The sequence below is a fragment of the Saccopteryx leptura genome, chromosome 5 (assembly GCF_036850995.1).
Source record: "Saccopteryx leptura isolate mSacLep1 chromosome 5, mSacLep1_pri_phased_curated, whole genome shotgun sequence".
Taxonomy (NCBI): domain Eukaryota; kingdom Metazoa; phylum Chordata; class Mammalia; order Chiroptera; family Emballonuridae; genus Saccopteryx; species Saccopteryx leptura.
The window spans coordinates 172290954-172308856 of NC_089507.1; the positions used below are offsets into that span (position 1 = coordinate 172290954).

The 17903-nt window shown below is 55.8% G+C and overlaps 2 protein-coding genes across 6 annotated transcripts; one reads left to right on the top strand and one right to left on the bottom strand.

Annotated features, from left to right (window-relative positions):
- Positions 1-965: 965 nt before the first annotated feature.
- USH1G (USH1 protein network component sans) lies at positions 966-7572 on the bottom strand. Of its 2 annotated transcripts, XM_066386904.1 has the most exons (3): positions 7247-7572; positions 3869-5086; positions 966-2624 (listed from the first exon to the last, which is right to left on the bottom strand). In XM_066386904.1, exons 1-3 carry the CDS (start codon positions 7408-7410, stop codon positions 2621-2623), a joined length of 1386 nt encoding a protein of 461 aa, XP_066243001.1. In that variant the 5' UTR covers positions 7411-7572; the 3' UTR covers positions 966-2620. The 2 variants fall into 2 exon arrangements, with proteins under 2 accessions (XP_066243001.1, XP_066243000.1); XM_066386903.1 differs by lacking the exon at positions 966-2624 and having other exon boundaries at positions 3865-5086.
- Positions 7573-7685: 113 nt separating this feature from the next.
- Positions 7686-17858, top strand: OTOP2 (otopetrin 2). 4 transcript variants are annotated; one of them, XM_066386909.1, is made up of 8 exons: positions 7686-8119; positions 8448-8624; positions 8842-9187; positions 9786-9922; positions 11080-11138; positions 11627-11760; positions 13718-14589; positions 17648-17858. In XM_066386909.1, the coding sequence occupies exons 3-8, from the start codon at positions 8875-8877 to the stop codon at positions 17777-17779; spliced, it is 1647 nt and encodes a 548-aa protein (XP_066243006.1). In that variant the 5' UTR covers positions 7686-8119; positions 8448-8624; positions 8842-8874; the 3' UTR covers positions 17780-17858. The 4 variants fall into 4 exon arrangements, with proteins under 4 accessions (XP_066243006.1, XP_066243003.1, XP_066243004.1 ...); XM_066386906.1 differs by lacking the exon at positions 17648-17858 and adding an exon at positions 16282-16808; XM_066386907.1 differs by lacking the exon at positions 17648-17858 and adding an exon at positions 16282-16808 and having other exon boundaries at positions 8542-8624.
- Positions 17859-17903: the final 45 nt, after the last annotated feature.

Below are 17903 nucleotides of genomic sequence, written 5' to 3' on the forward strand. Positions count from 1 at the left end.
CCTGTGGAGCCCGGGAAGCAGAATCTCAATCTCACGCTCCCTTGGCGGCCCTGGGGCTGAGAAAAGGAGGCCTAGGTTCTGGGTCTGGACCTTCCCCCTCATTGGCCTCAGTTTTTTCATCTGTAAAGTGGAGGGAGGTGGCTGAGAACCCCTGGATGGTTGCCAGGCAACCATTCAGCGCTGATGTCCAGTGCACCTTTCTGATTGATGCTGGAGGGAGGAAGCTGTCTTGAACTACCCTGGCGGAAGTACTTGGCCCAGCATCCTTAGGGAATGGAGCCAAACAATTCCAGGACTCTTTCCCAAGCTTGGCTGACAAAACAGAGCCCACTGTCCTGCAGCTTTAGGGGAAGACTTACCCCTGGAAACAAGAAAGGTTCTAAATAGGGCTGCCCCAAGAGCTGCCTGGCTGGGGTGGCTAGGGGAATGGAGACCCCATAGGAGGCCTCCCAGGGGTGGGTAGGGGGGCCTTGAGATCAGGGCTCATGGGGTCTGGTGATGGGTGGCAACCTGCTGGGATATAGCCTCTACCCATGTCCAGAGAAGCCCAGGCAGACCCTGGTGGGAAGGGAGAAAGCATCAGCAGCTGCAGGCCCCGGGAGCAGGGCTGGAGCCTGAGCCATCCTCCTTGCTCAGCTGCTGGGGACTGTCCTGTCCCAGTTCTTCTGAACCTTCCCTCTCTATCAGCTCCAAATTCTGGGCCCAAGGAGAGCAGGTGAAGGCCCAAGGATGAGGGGAAACCCTCCAGAGCTGCTCAGGGAGGAGTGTGCAACCATCCATCCCAAGACCCCCTCCAAGGAACAGGACCAAGTCCTCAAAGGCACAGAAAGACCCTTGCCCTCTCCTACCCCATCCGCTCGCTCTCTTCACCCTACCTCCCCCCCCCAAATGATTAGAGAACAAGACACAGTCATGACAATAATGCAGAACATACTCTTCAAAAGTTATAATGAGCCTGGGGGAGGGGTACTTTGTACAGTGGTGGGAGTCACAGAGCCCACACTACCCCAGCACAGGGAGAACAGGGAGGGGCTGAGGCAGTGCACGGCCAGAAACAGGAGAGAAAGGGCAGCACCTGGCGCTCTGAGGAAGTCAAGTCGGCACTTGGGGGTTGCCCCAGGCTCAGGCCCAGAGAATGGGAGGACTGGGGTGGGCTCAGGGTGGCAATGGTAGGCAGCCAAGCCCTCTGTGTGGGACCAGGGCCCATGGATCACCTCCATCACATCCCCAGCTCTGGGCATGTGTGGCCAGGGCCCATACACAGGCACAGATGCCCAAAGGGAGGCCTGTGGCATCCTTTGGGGGTTCTCTTTCCCTGCTCTGGCCAAAGGGGCCCAGGAAGGAGTAGGAAAGGCTGTGGCAGTGCTCCCAGGAGAAACCGCTTCCCAGCTGAAGTTCAGGGATGGGCCCATTACATGGGGGGGGGTGGGGTGTGCACACACACGTGTGTGAGCTCCTGAGTGACTCTCCCACATCGATGACCTCGGTCTAACTAGAGAGTTCTGATGACACATATCTGAGCACACATGCCTGAAGACCCCGAGGCCGCCTTTCTCCTGGTCTCACCACCCTCACAGAGCAGGGGCATCTGCTGAGCTCTTGCTCACTCACGATTCATGCAGAACAGGCAGCCACCCAGCCGCTTCCAGACCTTGACAGAAGTCCACCAACCAAACCCCAGCACAGGCACACAGAGCCCTGGGGAGCTATGGTCAATTAGCAGCTTAGATTATCCACAGCCTCAGGCTGCTCCAGTGTCCACATGACAGGATTGCCCCCACTAGGCTGGACACCCTGCCATGCCTGTCTCAAGCCTAGGGGCCATAATACTGCAGCCGGTTACTCTAGCACCTTGCATCTATTGCCCTGACCCTCTGGGGTCCCAGGAGGGCCAGGCTATACAACCAAGGAGAGGGAGTATGGAGGATGACAGGGTAAGGAGGGCAGAGTCAGGCTGGGCCCCCACCCCCAGGGTGAGCTGGGAAGGGTGCATCACCTGCACTCACACACACTCCAGCCTGGCGCTCCAACTCCCCAGCATGGCCAGTGGGAGAAGGAGAAGAGGGCCGGTTGTGCTAAGGGCAGGGGTGGGGACTAAAGTCAAGGCATTTGGCTGAAGAGTCTAGCCAGGACCTCTTCTCCAGGTTGTACAGGTGGAGGGAGGCAGCCCAAACTCTTCCCTCACAGGAATGGAGGAAGTGAGTGTCTCCAGCCTGAGCATGAAAACAGGCTCCTCAGAGGAGAGATATGGGAGACCACGGCCCTGGGACAGGCCGTGCCCATCCCTAACACACACTCCCACCCAGCTCTGATAGACACGTTGTCTAGTCCCCAGAGCCACAGCAGCCTCTGCCTTTCTTCTGGCCTCCTGCAAATCCACATGTCCTTTAGGGCCACTGAGATCAGGGTGACTTCAAGGGCTCTGGGGCCCTTCCGGATGCTTCCAGGACACACCCTCTGCTTCAGAGTGTGGGAAGGATTTTAAGGGAGACGAGGGACATGGTCCTTGCCCCTGGGGAGGGCTCAGGGGCTGCGGGGCTGGCAACTGTGAGGACTTCGTGGCCCCACCGTGGGTTGTGGCAACTTGCAATTCATTTTGGTCTGGGGAGAGAAGCCCCCGTTATCTGTAGAGAGACAGAAATAAACCTCAGATAAGAGCCTTTGAAACACTTTAAACCAAGACTAGCCATTTTGACAACTTACCATCTCTGGGCAGGTTGATGGTCAGGAATGGGGACACTTGCTGAGGGGTGCCCACCCCATACCCCAAACTCTAAATCAGACTGCCTCTTCACATCCACCCCTGCCCAGACATGTAGGTTAAAGGCCACACATACCAAGGAGATTTTGGAATGCCATGAGGGAGGGGTCAGAACAGGGATGGGCCATAGCATGGCCAGTGTGGCAGCAGCCTTGAGCTCACAAAGATGGCTTTTTTTTTTTTTATTTAATTTTTATTTTTCTAAAGCTGGAAACGGGGAGAGACAGTCAGACTCCCGCATGCGCCCGACCGGGATCCACCCGGCACACCCACCAGGGGCGACGCTCTGCCCATCAAGGGGCAATGCTCTGCCCCTCTGGGGCGTCACTCTGTTGCGACCAGAGCCACTCCAGCGCCTGGGGTAGAGGCCAAGGAGCCATCCCCAGCGCCTGGGCCATCTTTGCTCCAATGGAGCCTCGGCTGCGGGAGGGGAAGAGAGAGACAGAGAGGAAGGAGAGGGGGAGGGGTGGAGAAGCAGATGGGCGCTTCTCCTGTGTGCCCTGGCCGGGAATTGAACCCGGGACTTCTGCACGCCAGGCCGACGCTCTACCACTGAGCCAACCGGCCAGGGCAAGATGGCTTTTTGAACACGACAGCTCTGCCCTTCACTAGAGTCATCTAGTCCTAGGCTTTAGAGTCACATAGACCAGGAAGCAAGCCCAGCTCTCCACCAAGCAGCCGTAAGCCCCTGGAGTGAGCTATTCTAACCCTCTGAGCCTCCACCTGCTTGCCTGGAAAATGGAGATGATCTAGCCCCTGTGTGCGAGGGCATCTCCAGAGCCTAGGAGATGGGAGGCTCAAAACATCCTAGCTGTGATTACTATGACTACTGGGTCTCATCCACACTAAGACATACAGTTTTCCACATTTTGACTTGTCCAAAATCAAGATGCACTTTACAACTGCTGTGATAAAAGAGCCTTGTGTCACCATCAAATCTGCAGCTTATTTGTCTGAACTTGGAGAAAAGGAAATAAGTGGGACCTCTTGTAATTGATGGTGACTTGAGTTTTATGAAAAATGTATTATCCTCCACTTCCGGGGAAGACAGACCCCCCCCCACTCCCAACCCCTGTTTTTTCATCCCCCCAAGGCTAGGTCACTCACAGCTCTGTGTCCTCCAGGGCTGGAGGGCGCTCCAGCGCCTGTCTCCGCCTCCGCACGGCCCCCATGATCTTCTTGCGGGGTCCCAGGGGGAAATTGATGCTACGGAGGTCGATGTCTGAGCACAGCATCAATGCTTCCAGGTCGATCTTCTCCTGCCGCAGTAGGGAGGTAAAGTCCTCCATGTGCAAGGAGGCCAGGAAGGTCTCCAGTGGGCTTGTCTCTGGCTCCAGATCCTCGTCCAGGCCCAAGTCCAGCTCGTCCCAGGGCAGCTCCTCCCCGCAGCTGCGGTCCTGCAGGCTGTTGGCACTGCCCAGGCTGTCATTGTCCAGGCTGGGGGAGCTCTGCAGCCGACCCCGCGGCGTGCCCACGCCGTCCAGCGCCGCGTCCTCCCTGCCCAGCCCGTGCAGCCCGCTGCTCAGGTAGTTCCTGCGGAACACCATGGTGCCCAGGCCGGGGCGGGTAAACAGAGAGTCATGGCCTGAGTCGGTGCTGACCTCCGAGTGGGCAGGCTCGGCCGCCAGTGTGGCACGGGAGATACTGTCCTCGTCGGAGAGGAACATGTCCCGGAGCGGGGAGCGACCCCACTCCTTAGGGTTGGCGTAGTTGCCCTGGCGCACGAACATCACATCATTGCCCAGCTGTAGGCCCGAGAGCGAGCGCACACTCTTGCGCCCGTCCTCTGAGATCTTGAAGGTGCCCTCGCCGCCCTGCTTGCGCCGCTCCAGCTTCCGCTGGATCTTGGTCTTGCCCCTGTTGGTGCCATGCAGCGTGGCCTGCGAGTAGGGCAGCTGGCTGCCCAGCGCCAGGTGCTGCAGCCGGTGGCTCAGGGTGCTGGACGTGAGGCTGGAGAAGCTGAGCGTGTCGGAGCGTTCAGCCAGCTCGCGCCGGTAGCGCCGCTCCATGCGCTCGTGGTGCTTGCGCTGCATTTTGGCGCACTCGCGGATGCGCCTCTCCGCCTCGCGGAAGGCCTTGTCCTTCAGCTTTCCCACCAGCTTGGGGTTGAGACTGCTCTGCTTGGCCGCGATGGAGTCCAGGTAGCGCACACACTCCATGTGGCCCTTCATGGCGGCCATGTCCAGCGGGGTGTGGTAGTCGTTGTCCAGGCACCAGATATTGGCCCCGAAGGACACCAGAAAGGAGAGGCAGTGCAGGTGACCGTTGGCAGCTGCCAGGTGCAGGGGCGTGTTGCCCCAGATGTCACATTTGTCCGGGTCACCCCTGCAGTGAGAACACATGGAGAGTGGTGATGTGCCATCACAGCTCAGACAGGTAGTCGGCAGTGGTTGCTGGTGTGAGGAGCTCCCAGCTTGGCTCAGCCTCCCCACGGGCACACCAGAGGGACCGGAGGGCCTGAGATCTCTCCTTTGATTCCAGGAAACACTCAGCCCTGTGCCACCAGGCCGACAGAGAGCGAGCCCACGGGGAAAATGGCCCCAGGTACAGAGGGGGTGGGGCGACGGAGAAGGCGGGGCCAGGGCGGGGCCTTCCCCAAGAGGACTGAGGGCTGGGAATCTCAGGGGATAAATATTTGATGCCCAAAGAGAAAGGAGTGAATTATTCATGGGGCCCAGTGGGGAGCTGGCCCAGAGAGGTGGTGGGCCAGGGCGCGTCTGGGTCTCTAGGCAGGCGTGGTAGTGAGCTAGTTAGCGTGGCTGCGCGTGCAGGAGTGACCCTTAAAGAGGATGAGAGGGTGGTATGTGCTGGGCCTGAGCCCTGGGTGAGTGTGTGAGGGTGTGCGTGCGTGGCAGCGGGCACGGCCATGTCTGCAGGGAGCAGGGCCAGGCCTGGCAAGCCCGAGTGTGAGAGCAGGTGTCGGGTCTTGGCCTGGGCCAGAAGGGGAGCGTGGGGGCAGCCAGGACTAGAGGGGAGGAGGAGGGAAGTCAGCAACCTGGGCCCAGCGGCCCTCTCTGCCCCTGCTGCCCCACCTTTAGGATCCCTGTGAGGCAGGGTGTCTAGGGCCTGTCCAGGAGACCCACCTACCCCCTCCAACATCCTCTACATCAGGCTGTTTTCCCTTAGGTCATGCTCCCTTCAGCTCCTGAACTCTCCCGTCCTTCAGGGGCCTAGCTCAGCGACTCTGCCTCACGCTAATGAGGCCATGAGGCCACCCGCAGGGCTGGAGAAAGAATCACCCCTTTGTCATTTCTGCTTCCTGAACAAGCCCCTCCTCACTTCCCCTACAATCGCCAAGTCTTTCAGGACAATGTAGGGAGGAGCTGCTGGGCACACACCAAGCTGGTGTCCACACCTATACACCAACCCTTACCCTTTTTGGGAGTTGGGGGTGTCGAATCTCTCTGAGGGAGGGGGCAGGAAGTCAGGATCACTGTATGCCCTCTTGGTGTGGGAGGGGCCAGTCTTGGCCTCCTGGAATATGGCTTCACTGCCAGATTTTAGATGGTCCCACCTGCTGGGCCCCAAAAACAGCCACCAAGGGAGAGCAAGGGGGGCTTCTTCCACCCACCAAATGTTCAGGCCACAGGCCAGCACCCGGCACCAGGGCTACCTGGACCCTTGCTTCTCCACTGTGATTTCCCAGGGCCCGAGATGTGCATGTCGATCCTCCTGGGGCAACTCTTTCACTCTTTTTCTATGTTCAGGCCTCCCTGATGTCCAGTTCGACCTGACTTCTCTTTATAAATCTGCTGGGGGTAAAGAAGTGGTCTATAGTGTCATTCAGCCATGGGAGCCCCCTTCACATTCCTCAATTATCTCCAAATCCCTTCCCTGGCCCTGACACCTGGACTCTACATCCTCCTCCCCCACCCCAGACAATTCCAAAGGGAAGGTGAGGGAGTTTTTGGTGGGGGAGGGGCATAGAGGGATTTGTGGGACGGTTGAACCCAGTGACATTTGGTACTGTGGATAGTTCCTATAAATCCCAGCAATGAGCAAGGAGAGAGCATGTGAGCCCCAGCCTGAGGGGAGGAGGTTGCTGCTTGGAGAGCCCTTTGCATCCCAGGCTGGCGGTGGGTACTGAGTCCCTCCATTCTGAGCCTCCCTCTGACCCCTCTGAGGCTTCGGCACTTCCTCTCCTGTTCTCACTATGCCTCTCACACGTGCTTCAAGGTGCCACCCACCCAGGAGACCTTTCTCACACTCCCACCTTCCTCTTACTCTGCAGCCGCTCCCACATCATGAACCCCCAAATCCTAGTCCTCCTCTCCTAGCCCCATATCCAGGTCACAAGTGTCACACACTGCTTGTGTCCGCCTCCCTCCCATGACTGCCAGGTCCCAAGTTCCTACCTTAGGGTCTGTCGATAGGGAAAGAAGTGGGTCAGAGGAGAGGGTGCGTGGAATCTGGGGGAGACTCGGGGGGCTGGAGAGCGCTGCGACTCTCTTCCCCTCCGCTGCGGGGCTGGTGCTGAGTACTCACCCCCGGCTCACAATGAGGCGCAGTGACTCCAGGTTGCCGTGGTAGGCAGCCCAGAGGGTGGGGGTCATGCCATCCTCGTCGGGGGCGTTCAGCTCCTTCCGGGTGGCCTCCTTGAGGAGCTCCAGGTAGCCGTCCCGGGCCGCCCGGTGGTACTGGTCGTTCATGGCTCCCGACTTGGACGGGGCGGGCAAGGGACACCGGGAAAGGCCCCCCGCTGGGGAGGGTGTCGAAGTTAGGTCTGAGGCATGGGGTTGGGGGAAGGGGCCGGGCAGGGGCCGGGGCCGCCAGCCCCCGCTGCCGCAGACGGTAGGTGCGGAGCGCCAGAGCCGCGGCTACTCCGACATCTGAGCCGCTCACGGGCGGGGGGGGGAGGGAGGATCTTCTGCGGCCCGGGGAGCCGCCCCTGGGCTGCCCCTGGGTCCTAAACACCCTTCTTCCAAGAGCGGACTAGGCGTGAACTCCCTCCAAAAGTGCCCACCCCAGCGCCCCAGCCTGTGAAGGGACAATCCGAGGTCTGTCCTTACTAGAGCCCCGGTGCGCGGCTCCGGATGTCTCCATTCATCAAAGGGACGGGTCAAGGGTTGAGGAGGAGTATCTGAGGGTAGTCCTGACCCCTAGGACGGTGGGCCTAAAAGGGGTATTAGTACCGACCGCGAGCAAGTCGCCAAGTGGACAGAACTCCGCTGTCCCGGACGCCGCCCAGTTCCGCGGGGTAGGCAAGGCGCTCTCCAGCAGGGGGCGCGAGAGGACCGGCTACGGACGCCGCGCGCAGCTGGGGAGCTTCAAATCCGAGCTCCCCTGCGCCGCATCCTGCGAAGCAGGGGAATGGAGGAAGGACAGAGGAAGAAGGAACTTCGATCAGAGATCACTGAGGTGTCGGAAAAAGAGGCATGAGGGTCTGTCTAAATCTTGAGGCAACAACAGGGGGGCACAAAGGTATAGGGCGCACCGAGAGCATTGCGATGCCTACGGACCCTTGGGGCGTCTATTGATCATAAATTCTTGGGGCTCCTGGCGGCCAGGATTGCGGGGTGCCAGGGCGCGGTGGGCGCCGGGGTGGGGTGTTCTCAGGGTGCCTCAGTGCGGGGCCGCGCCCGAGTCTGGCCGGGCAGAGGTGACGGGGCGGCGAGGGAGGGGGCGCTCCTTAACGGGTAAATATAAATCTCCCCTTATCTGGCTCCTGCGCGCTCTTCCGTAAAAGCTCGGAGGAAAGATGGATCATGTGAGTGGGTCTGAGAGGTTTATAGCGCTGCGCTCCCTCGGCTGTAAATCACCCTGCCCTCCCCACTATAAAGTGCCCGTCCAGCTCGGCGTGGAAGACAGGAGACGTTCGCCGCCCTCTGACCCCCAGCTCAGCGCGGGCTCCCGGCCCAACCAGGTGGGTGCCCCGGGCCAGGGGGTCCACGGATTTGGGAAGTGGGGACCTTGGACGGTGTCCGACGGGGCTGCGCCGCTTGAGACCGGCAGTCTCAGTTTTTCTCTTCCACATTTCCACTGCTTCCTCTATCGCCCGCGGCCCTCTCTGAGTTAGGTACCCAAATCTAGGTATAAGATGGGGGAATGAATCTAGGGTTCTGTTCGCTTCCCCCCGACAGTGACCCCTCCAACCTCCTCCAGTCGCCCCTGCCATGTCCGAGGAACTGGCCACCGGCCCCAAGGAAAGCCCGCCAGCGCCGCGGGCAGGCCCCCGCGAGGTGTGGAAGAAGGGCGGCCGCCTGCTGTCCGTGCTGCTGGCGGTGAACGTGCTGCTCCTCGCCTGCACGCTGATCAGTGGTGGCGCCTTCAACAAGGTGGCGGTGTATGACACCGACGTGTTCGCGCTGCTCACCACCATGATGCTGCTCGCAGCGCTCTGGATCCTCTTCTATCTGCTCCGCACCGTGCGCTGCCCCGACGCTGTCCCCTATCGGGATGCGCACGCTGGCCCCATCTGGCTCCGAGGTGCCAGGGAAAGCGGCGGCCGGGCGGGGGGCGGGGGCAGGCAGGAGCTGGAAGCTTGGGCTTTCCGGGGAACTGTGGAGCGCGTTGAGGTAGAGGGGTTAGAAACCCCCCTGACAGGACTAGATGTGCCTGAGGAACAGGTGAGCCGAAGGTGAGGGAGAAAAGGAAGGGAGAGGATCCCAGAGGAAGGATGAAGGGGAACATGTTTACCTTGCCTACAGATCAAAAAAGGGTGGTCATGGCAGAGCCTCTGGTGAAAGCAGAAAACTGATGACAGCTGCAGCTGAAAGAGCCCATCTAGGGCCCTTCTCTTATCTGTTTAGTCCCCGAAAATGGGGGCTCAATGAGACACCTATCCATCCACCCACTCAAACATACACTCTGCCTTTTACCCATCCATTCATCTCAGTCCATCCACTCACCTCTACATCCATCCATCCATCCACCCACCCATTATTCCACCCCACCATATATCTATCCATCACCCACCCATTCATCCATCTACCCAATTATCCAACCAACCATTTCCCTAGTTGTCCTCAGATCCATAAGCCTTCTCTCCAGCTTCTCTTATCCACCCCCCAACCCCCATTCCCAGGTGGGCTGGTGCTGTTTGGAATCTGCACTCTGGTCATGGATGTCTTCAAGACCGGCTACTACTCCAGTTTCTTTGAGTGCCAGTCGGCCATCAAGATCCTGCACCCTCTCACCCAGGCTGTGTTTGTCATCATCCAGGTGAGTGGGTGGGAGGAATGTCCTTGAGTGTGGTGGAAAGGAGCCAACACCTGGAATGGGGTCAGGAGACCTGAGCTCCACTCTTCTACACTGAGCAATTAGATGAGGTGGGGTTAGGACTGTAGAAGAAATCATGAGTCCTTACATCTGGAAGCACTTGGTAATGAAGAAATATCCAAGTGTGAGCACTGTCTTAGGAACCTATGATTTTATTTCAACCTAAGCAGTGCCACTAGTTAACACCTAAGAAGTATGAATTGTGGCAGCCACGCTGTCTCCTAGAACCTGGCCTGCCCTCCCTCCGTGCCCATAGAGGCTTCAGCCCAGGGTCCTGCTGTGGACATGGCCAGTTTGGCCTCAGCCATGACCCCTATATTCTGTATTTGATCAGGAAAAAGGTTTGCTATACCTGGGGCTTTTGGCTTTTTAAACAAGTTCAAAGTTTGTTTGTTTGTTTGTTAATTTATTGCATAAACAGCACTGAAAGATCTTCCTACTGAGCTGAGGCAAGACTAATCTTATATGGGACCAGAACAGACTCCAGCCCAGTATGACCAGAATGACCACATAGATGGTTCCCACCCCTGAAACATCATCCCTGTGGCCAGTTTTCCACAGTTCAACACATTTGTGACTTTGGAATTTATGTAGTTTGGTCTTTTACATTGTATGGGGTGGAAGAAGACTCATGTAAAAAGAAAATACAGATACCCCCACAGAGTAAGGATTTGTTGGCAGCCGGATGGGAGTGAGAACTTACAGGGCAAAAGAGAATGAAGATGGGGCAGGGATGCTGCCAAAGCAAGTGAGATGTCACCAGAAATTCTCTCTATCTTGAACAAGACCTAGCCTGAGGTTGGCCTTACTCCCAGGATTAAATAAGCAGACACTCAAACCTCTACCAGACCTCTATCCTGCAAACAAACAAACTCCAGGGCCAGAACTTTTTATTGGTAATATTTACAACTTATTAAAGAAGAGAGTACTATTTTATATGAATTTTTCCTAGTCTCATTTTGTAAAGCTAAAATCAATTTAATAACTTAGTATGAGGGCTTTTGAGGTAGAGAGAACTTAATGCTGGGTGTAGACACGGCACTTGAGTTTAGCTGTGTTTGTTGCACAGAGTAAATGACCTCACTGCTCTCTCTCAACAGACTTACTTTCTGTGGGTCTCTGCGAAAGACTGTATTCACATCCACCTGGATCTCACCAGGTGAGTGCCTGGTCCACAGCTCAGTGGCCCTGCCCAGCATAGCAGTACTCACCTTGCATGAGCACTGTGCTTACCTTCCAACCAAGGGCATAGGTCCTCTTTCTGCCCCTTAGGTGGGGTTTTAGCCAAAGTCCCCTTGCTTTGTCGGCCTGATTTCCATCACCCTGTGCAATGGTGTGTGTGTGTATGCATGTGCACATGCATATGTGTGTACCTGGCTGTGATTTGGTGGGATGGGCTATGTAGTGCACTATCTGTCCTTTTCCCTAAGAGAGGGAGCAGCCCCTGGATATCCCTAGACATACCCGCACTCTCACCAGGCTGTGTTCCTTCTAAACTCAGCTTCCTGTTCACACAGGGACCTGACTGCTTTCTTGTTTCCAAACAGCATCTCCCACTGTCGCTCCCGAACCCTCCCTCCACCTTGCCAATAACCCAAGGTGAGCCAGAGACTCTCACTGGCCTCTGTACTGTCCCTCCCCAAACAGGTGTGGTCTCATGTTCACACTCACCACCAACCTGGCCATCTGGATGGCAGCCGTGGTGGATGAGTCCGTGCACCAGGCCTATTCCCACAGCAGTTCCCACAGCAACGCCAGCCACTCCCGCCCTGCTCCTGACCGTGAGTGCCCACTTCAGATGACCCCTGGCCCTGTGACTCTCAGGCCCCAGGCTGAGAGCTTTGTTCACTGATAGAGTCAGTCTCCCAGTGCCCTCCCAGGAGAGCCTCCTCCACTCTGACTCTGACACGTGGGTGTAGGCAACACAAGAGGCAGAGTATCGGGGGCACCCTCTCATCCTGGATGGTGCCGGCTTGGCCCCACTGCCCACCCAGGTCTGCATTCCACTAAAGGAGGGTCTTGGGTTCCAAGAAGAAAGGGCAAGGGTGATCAAACTGGAGGGAGGGAGGGGAGGCAGAGTGCCTTGATGGTGGAAGCAGAGGAGCAGATGGAGAGCCTGACTAGGAGAAGTTAGAAATCATAATCATGATGGTAATGGTGACAATCTATGGAGCTGTACATGGCTGGTGCTGTGCTAAGTGTCCTAAGCACTATGTTACTTAACTCTCACAACTTCCCTATGAGATGGGTAATATTAATATTCTCACTTTACAGGTGAAGAAACTAAGCATAGCAAGGTTATGTAGCTTGCCCAAGGTCACAGAGTTTGAAATTGGAGTGGTGTTCAGATCCATCTTTGCTTTTAACCAAAAAGCCACACTGAGAAAGAAGGAGGCCCACAGTTCCCCTGGTCCTACTTATCTGGAATTCTCTAGGGCCCCCACTACCAGGACCGTCTGAACTTGGCCTGAAGACACATACACACCCAGCATGGGAGGAAAAGAAAGCATGGGCCAGCCCCAGGGAGGACCCAGCCCAGCAGGACCAACAGAAAGCTACCTTTTACACACAGAGAGTTGCTGAGGATGGCTAAAGCCAGTTGGCAGGTGGCCAACTGGGTGCTCTGGGGCTGTGGGGTACAGAGAGGCACGCTGGAGAAGTCCTTGCCCCAGGGTGCAGTCAGGTCATTTGCAGTAGCTCCGCCATCACAAGTCATTACCTCAATGACCCTCAATGTTTTCATCTGTAAAACCAGCTGGGATAGTTCTGGGGATCAAAAGAGACATTTGCACTGGCTCAAGGCATCCCACAAAGCATGGGCTGGGTGCAGGATGAGATTCCTTTTAGTACAAACGGAGGTGATGGGAGGTCATGGTCCAGGCCTCAGCACAGCAGCTCGCTTTCTGGGCTGAGCCAGGTGCTAGGGAAAGCTTACAGTTAAGCTGGAACTTTAGGGGTTCCCAAGAGGGACACCTTTTATTGGGACTGGAACCCACCTATGTTGTTGCGGAGCCAGGGGTCATTACTGCTGGGGACTGCTTGGCAATGTTTTCCTGAAGGAATGGAATGGGTGAAGTGGGCAGTTTTGCATTTTAGGTTTGTTTGTTTTTTATTTTTTTGTTTTTTATTTATTTATTTTTTTTTTTTACAGAGACAGAGAAAGAGTCAGAGAGAGGGATAGACAGGGACAGACAGACAGGAACAGAGAGATGAGAAGCATCAATCATTAGTTTTTCTTTTTCTTTTTTTTTAATTATTTATTTATTTATTTATTTTTTAGATTTTATTTATTCATTTTAGAGAAAGGAGACAGAGAGAGAGACAGACAGACAGACAGACAGACAGACAGAGAAAGAAGGGAGGGAGGAGCAGAAAGCATCAACTCCCATATGTGCCTTGACCAGGGAAGCCCGGGGTTTCGAACCCGCGACCTCAGTGTTCCAGGTCGATGCTTTTACCCACTGTGCCACTGCAGATCAGGCTTGTTTGTTTTTTAACTGAACACTGGCTATTGTTTACTGATGTGTCTCCTTGTCTCTGGCACACAGTAGGTGTTCAATAAATGGTTGTGGCATGAATGAACATGCCAAGCCCAGCGTAGGTGTTTGGGATACAGTGGTGAATGTGGCAGTCAGAGACCCTGCCCTGACCAAGGTCGCAGGCTAGGGGTGAGGCTCCTTAGCTGCGGCTCCTCCAGGAAGCTGGGAGGGCAGTACAGCTCTGTGTCCCTCTCCGCAGCAAAGCGCATGGGCAGCCGGGTCGGAGGAGACTGCCCCTGCAACACGGTTGTCTGCCAGGTCTTCCAGCAAGGTTACTTCTACCTGTACCCCTTCAACATCGAGTACAGCCTCTTTGCTTCCACCATGCTCTACGTGATGTGGAAGAACGTGGGCAGGCTGCTGGCTTCCTCCACCCATGAGCACGGCCACAGCCCATCCTGGGTCAGCCTCTTCCAGGAGACATTCTTTGCTGGCCCAGTCCTGGGCCTGGTGCTCCTCATGCTGGGGCTGGCCGTCTTCATCATCTACGGGGTCCAAGTGAGTGGGGAGGGGGGCCACACCCAGCAGGCCCTGGTCATCTACTACAGCTTCAACATCGTCTGCCTGGGGCTCATGACTTTGGTCAGCTTGAGTGGCTCAGTCATCTATCGTTTTGACCGCCGGGCCATGGACCACCATAAGAACCCCACTCGCACTCTGGATGTGGCCCTCCTAATGGGTGCCGCCCTGGGCCAGTATGCCATCTCATATTACTCTATTGTAGCCGTGGTGGTGGGCATGCCCAGGGACATGCTGGGGGCGCTCAGCCTAGCCCACGCTCTGCTCATGATTGCCCAGCACACCTTCCAGAACGCGTTCATCATCGAGAGCCTCCACCGGGGCCCACCTGGGGCTGAGCTTCACGGTCTCCCTCCCAGGGAACCCTGCCTTACCTTTGCCAACCTAGATGCCCTCCACACCTTGCCTGCCTGCCCAGCCACCCCCAGGTGGGCTGACCCCAGCCAAACAGGCCCTCAAGAAGCCATGGCCATCATCTTGGCCCCCAGGGGCCACTGGAGACGCCGGTACCTGAAGGACATCTCTCTCTTTCTCCTGCTCTGCAACATCATCGTGAGTACCTGGGGGAGATGGGGGTGGACCAGGGCGAGGGAGAGGGCTAGGAAGGGGGTTTCATCATTTATTGACTTGGCCTTCTCTGTCTTGACCCCGGCTTACTTGAGAATTGTATGGCTGTCCAGGAAAGGAGTGGGTTCAGTGAGGGTCGGGGGCAGGCCCCAGGCAAATAGCATCTCAGGGCACACAGTGAATCCCAGCATTCTGGCATCCAGGCAGCTGCTGGAGCTGGAGGGGTCCCAGGGAATGCTGACAGGGGACAGCGCAGCGATGGGAGGGAGCTGTGAGAACTGATATGGAGGTTGGGGACCTCACCCCGGGTGGGAGGTGTGACTGCTTCTGGGAACTTGTGACCAGCCTGCTTCTTAGAATAACTGGAGCAGCATCAGGAAGTAGCGAAGACCAGGGTAAGTGTGAGCAGTCTGTTAGCAGAGCTTAGCAGGGGGCAGGCCAGGAAGGTGGCACCCACAACAGCCATCCCCTCCCCAGTGATTCAGCAAAGTCCCTAATGAAGAGAAACTCCTCTGTATAACAATAGACTTCACCCAATGCAAATATGCATGTCCATGGAAACATTCTTCATAAAGGTGCACCCCAACAGAGAAATACCCCTAATGTAGCTACCACCCAACAGTGTAGATATGATGATCCCCAGGGGGAAATCTCTAATACAAAAATATGTACCCATCTGAGTACCTCCCACAGAGGGAACACACCTCTAAAGAGGTTTCGCTCAATATGAAAATAGTCCTTTTAGTTAGACCCTCCAATAGAAAAAAAATACTCATAATGTAGAAACAGCCTCAATGTGGGTATATCAATAAAAAATATCTCCAGAGAGAATTCTTACCCAGTGTCATCTACATGAGATACACTGACAATCCAAGAACACAACTAAAGTACATTTTTAGTGAAGTCCCCACTGTAAATATTGCCCATCCTACAAGTAACCTTCCAAAAAAAGAAAAAAGAGTGATCAGTAAACTCCAGCTTACCAGTGGAATCAATAAGGCTCAAAACATCATACCCTGAGCCAATCTTAGTGCTGGCCCACAGCCCTGGCCTGGCTCTCGCCTTCTGCAGGCTCCGTCCACAGGCTGGGAATCACCTTAGGGAAGGCTGGTTTTGTTCCAGGTGTCTGAGCCTGGATCAACTCTGGGAGAATCATCTCCAATTCAACAGAAACAGGTTGAGAGAGGGGCGGTGATGTGCCCAAGGATGCAGTTAATTGGGATGGGGAGGGTGGGGTTAGCTTAGAAGCCTTTGTTCTTTGCCTCATATATCACCCCAGAATTTTCTGGCTGGATCCTAAGCACCCCTCCCCACCACACAGACCTTGGGCCTGTCTTATTCTTCCCTACCTCTCTCCGGGAGAGAGTTCCTAAGTTAGCCATTTCTAAATTTCTACCAAATTCTCACATCATCTATTGAAACCTCTGCTCCCTCCCTCCATCCCACAAGAAGTACATGACGATATGAACATGGGGGAGCCCTAGCCTGGGACAAGCTGAGTTGTACACATTTCTTGAACTCCTTAGTGAGTGCCACTTCCTGCCCAGGAAACAAGAGATGAACATTCAAAAACATCCAGCCCTTGCTGTCCGCCAAACTAGAGGGCTGGAACCCGCAGCAAAGCCTACTGATGTGAGCCAGTCCAGGACAGGTCCTGACACACCCTCTCTCACACAGCTGTGGATTATGCCTGCCTTCGGGGCCCGCCCTCACTTCAGCAACAAGGTGGAGGTGGACTTCTACGGCTACTCCCTCTGGGCAGCCATTGTCAACATCTGCCTGCCTTTTGGCATCTTCTACCGTATGCATGCTGTCTCCAGCCTGCTGGAGGTCTACGTGCTTTCCTGAAGCCCCCGACAGATACGTGGAGGGTGTGCTCAGCTCCTGCGCTCACCCAAAGACCCTCAGGAATGAGCTTGAGGCTGGCAGTCACTATGCCACATTACCACCACTGGCCCCAGAGTGGAATTTTCACAGAAGTTGTTTTTCCAGGATGTTTTTTAAATCACAATCAGGACATGCCCACCCACCCCAGTGCGACCCTGATGCATGCAGCTACTGGGCAGAGACACCTCTCCCTGAAGCATTTCTAGGACAGATAAGATATACAAGTGTCAGTGGCTCTAGCTCCACCCCTAATCCCAGCCCTGTGACCTGGCCAGTGCTGCTGCCTGAACCTGGGAACCAATAAATCCCGCAGTTCACCCCCTGCTCCCCACTTCCTGTCTCAGCCACCCAATATGAGGTGATCACAGGAGAGGATCGTGGGGGACCTACCTGGAGGACCCCTGCAGATTTTCAGGTCTCAAGCTTTTCTGTGGTAAGCCAAGTCCAAGTTACACACACCAGCTACAGACTAGTACCTGGTGGTGAGGAGGAGCTGGGCAGAGTACCTGGGCTGCACCTGCCCCTTCCCTTTATCCTCAAGTGACACACATGCTATGTGTCCCATGATACTGGAAAAGTTAGGAAGCACTGACTTAGTCCAACTACCATTTTACAAAGCAGGAATCTGAGGTCCAGAGAGGAAACATGAATTGCCCAATTCACACAAAAACAGCCAGGGCCTTTCTACTAAAGACAATAATTTTCAAACTGCAGAACGTTGCTGCCCCCCCCCCTCCACCACACACACACACACACACACACACACACACACACACACGTGAAATATTTCAGGAACCTAAATTTATAACATAGACACAAGCAGGGCTGTGCTAGTTCAGGAGGAGTTGGGGATACAGACCTTTACCCCTGGGCCTCCTCTTTTCCTCCTCCCAGGGGTCTGTGAGACCTCCTTTACAAAAGGTAGAGAGATGGACTGACCCGGGAGAAAGACTGAGATCGCTGGGTGGAACAGAGAGAGGAGAGAAAGAGGCCCAACAGCTAGAAGAGGAGGAAGAATTGGTGGCCAGCTGAGTCAGGTGAAGAAAGAGACAGGATAGGGTGGGGACAGGGGTGGCACTAGGTGGGAGGAGAGCGTGGGAGCAGCAGGACCGAAGCACAGGGGACTTGAGAAGAAAATATGCCTGAACCCTACCAGCAGAATGAAGTGGACATGTCTCAGAAGCCTCGGGAGAAGCTGAGGAGGGCCAGAGGGGCAACTCCTCACCCTGCCTGCCTCTTGCCCTGTCTGAATGGGGTTTCTTCTGCCCCAAGTTCACGGCTGACTTAGGGAGAGAGAGGGTGCTGGAACAGGTGGGGTGACAAGGTTGCTGTGAGGCTGCAGCCGGCCTGGTGCTGAGTGGGGTTACAGGAAAAGACGACCCCAAACCTGGGGTTCCATTCCTGCTTGGAAG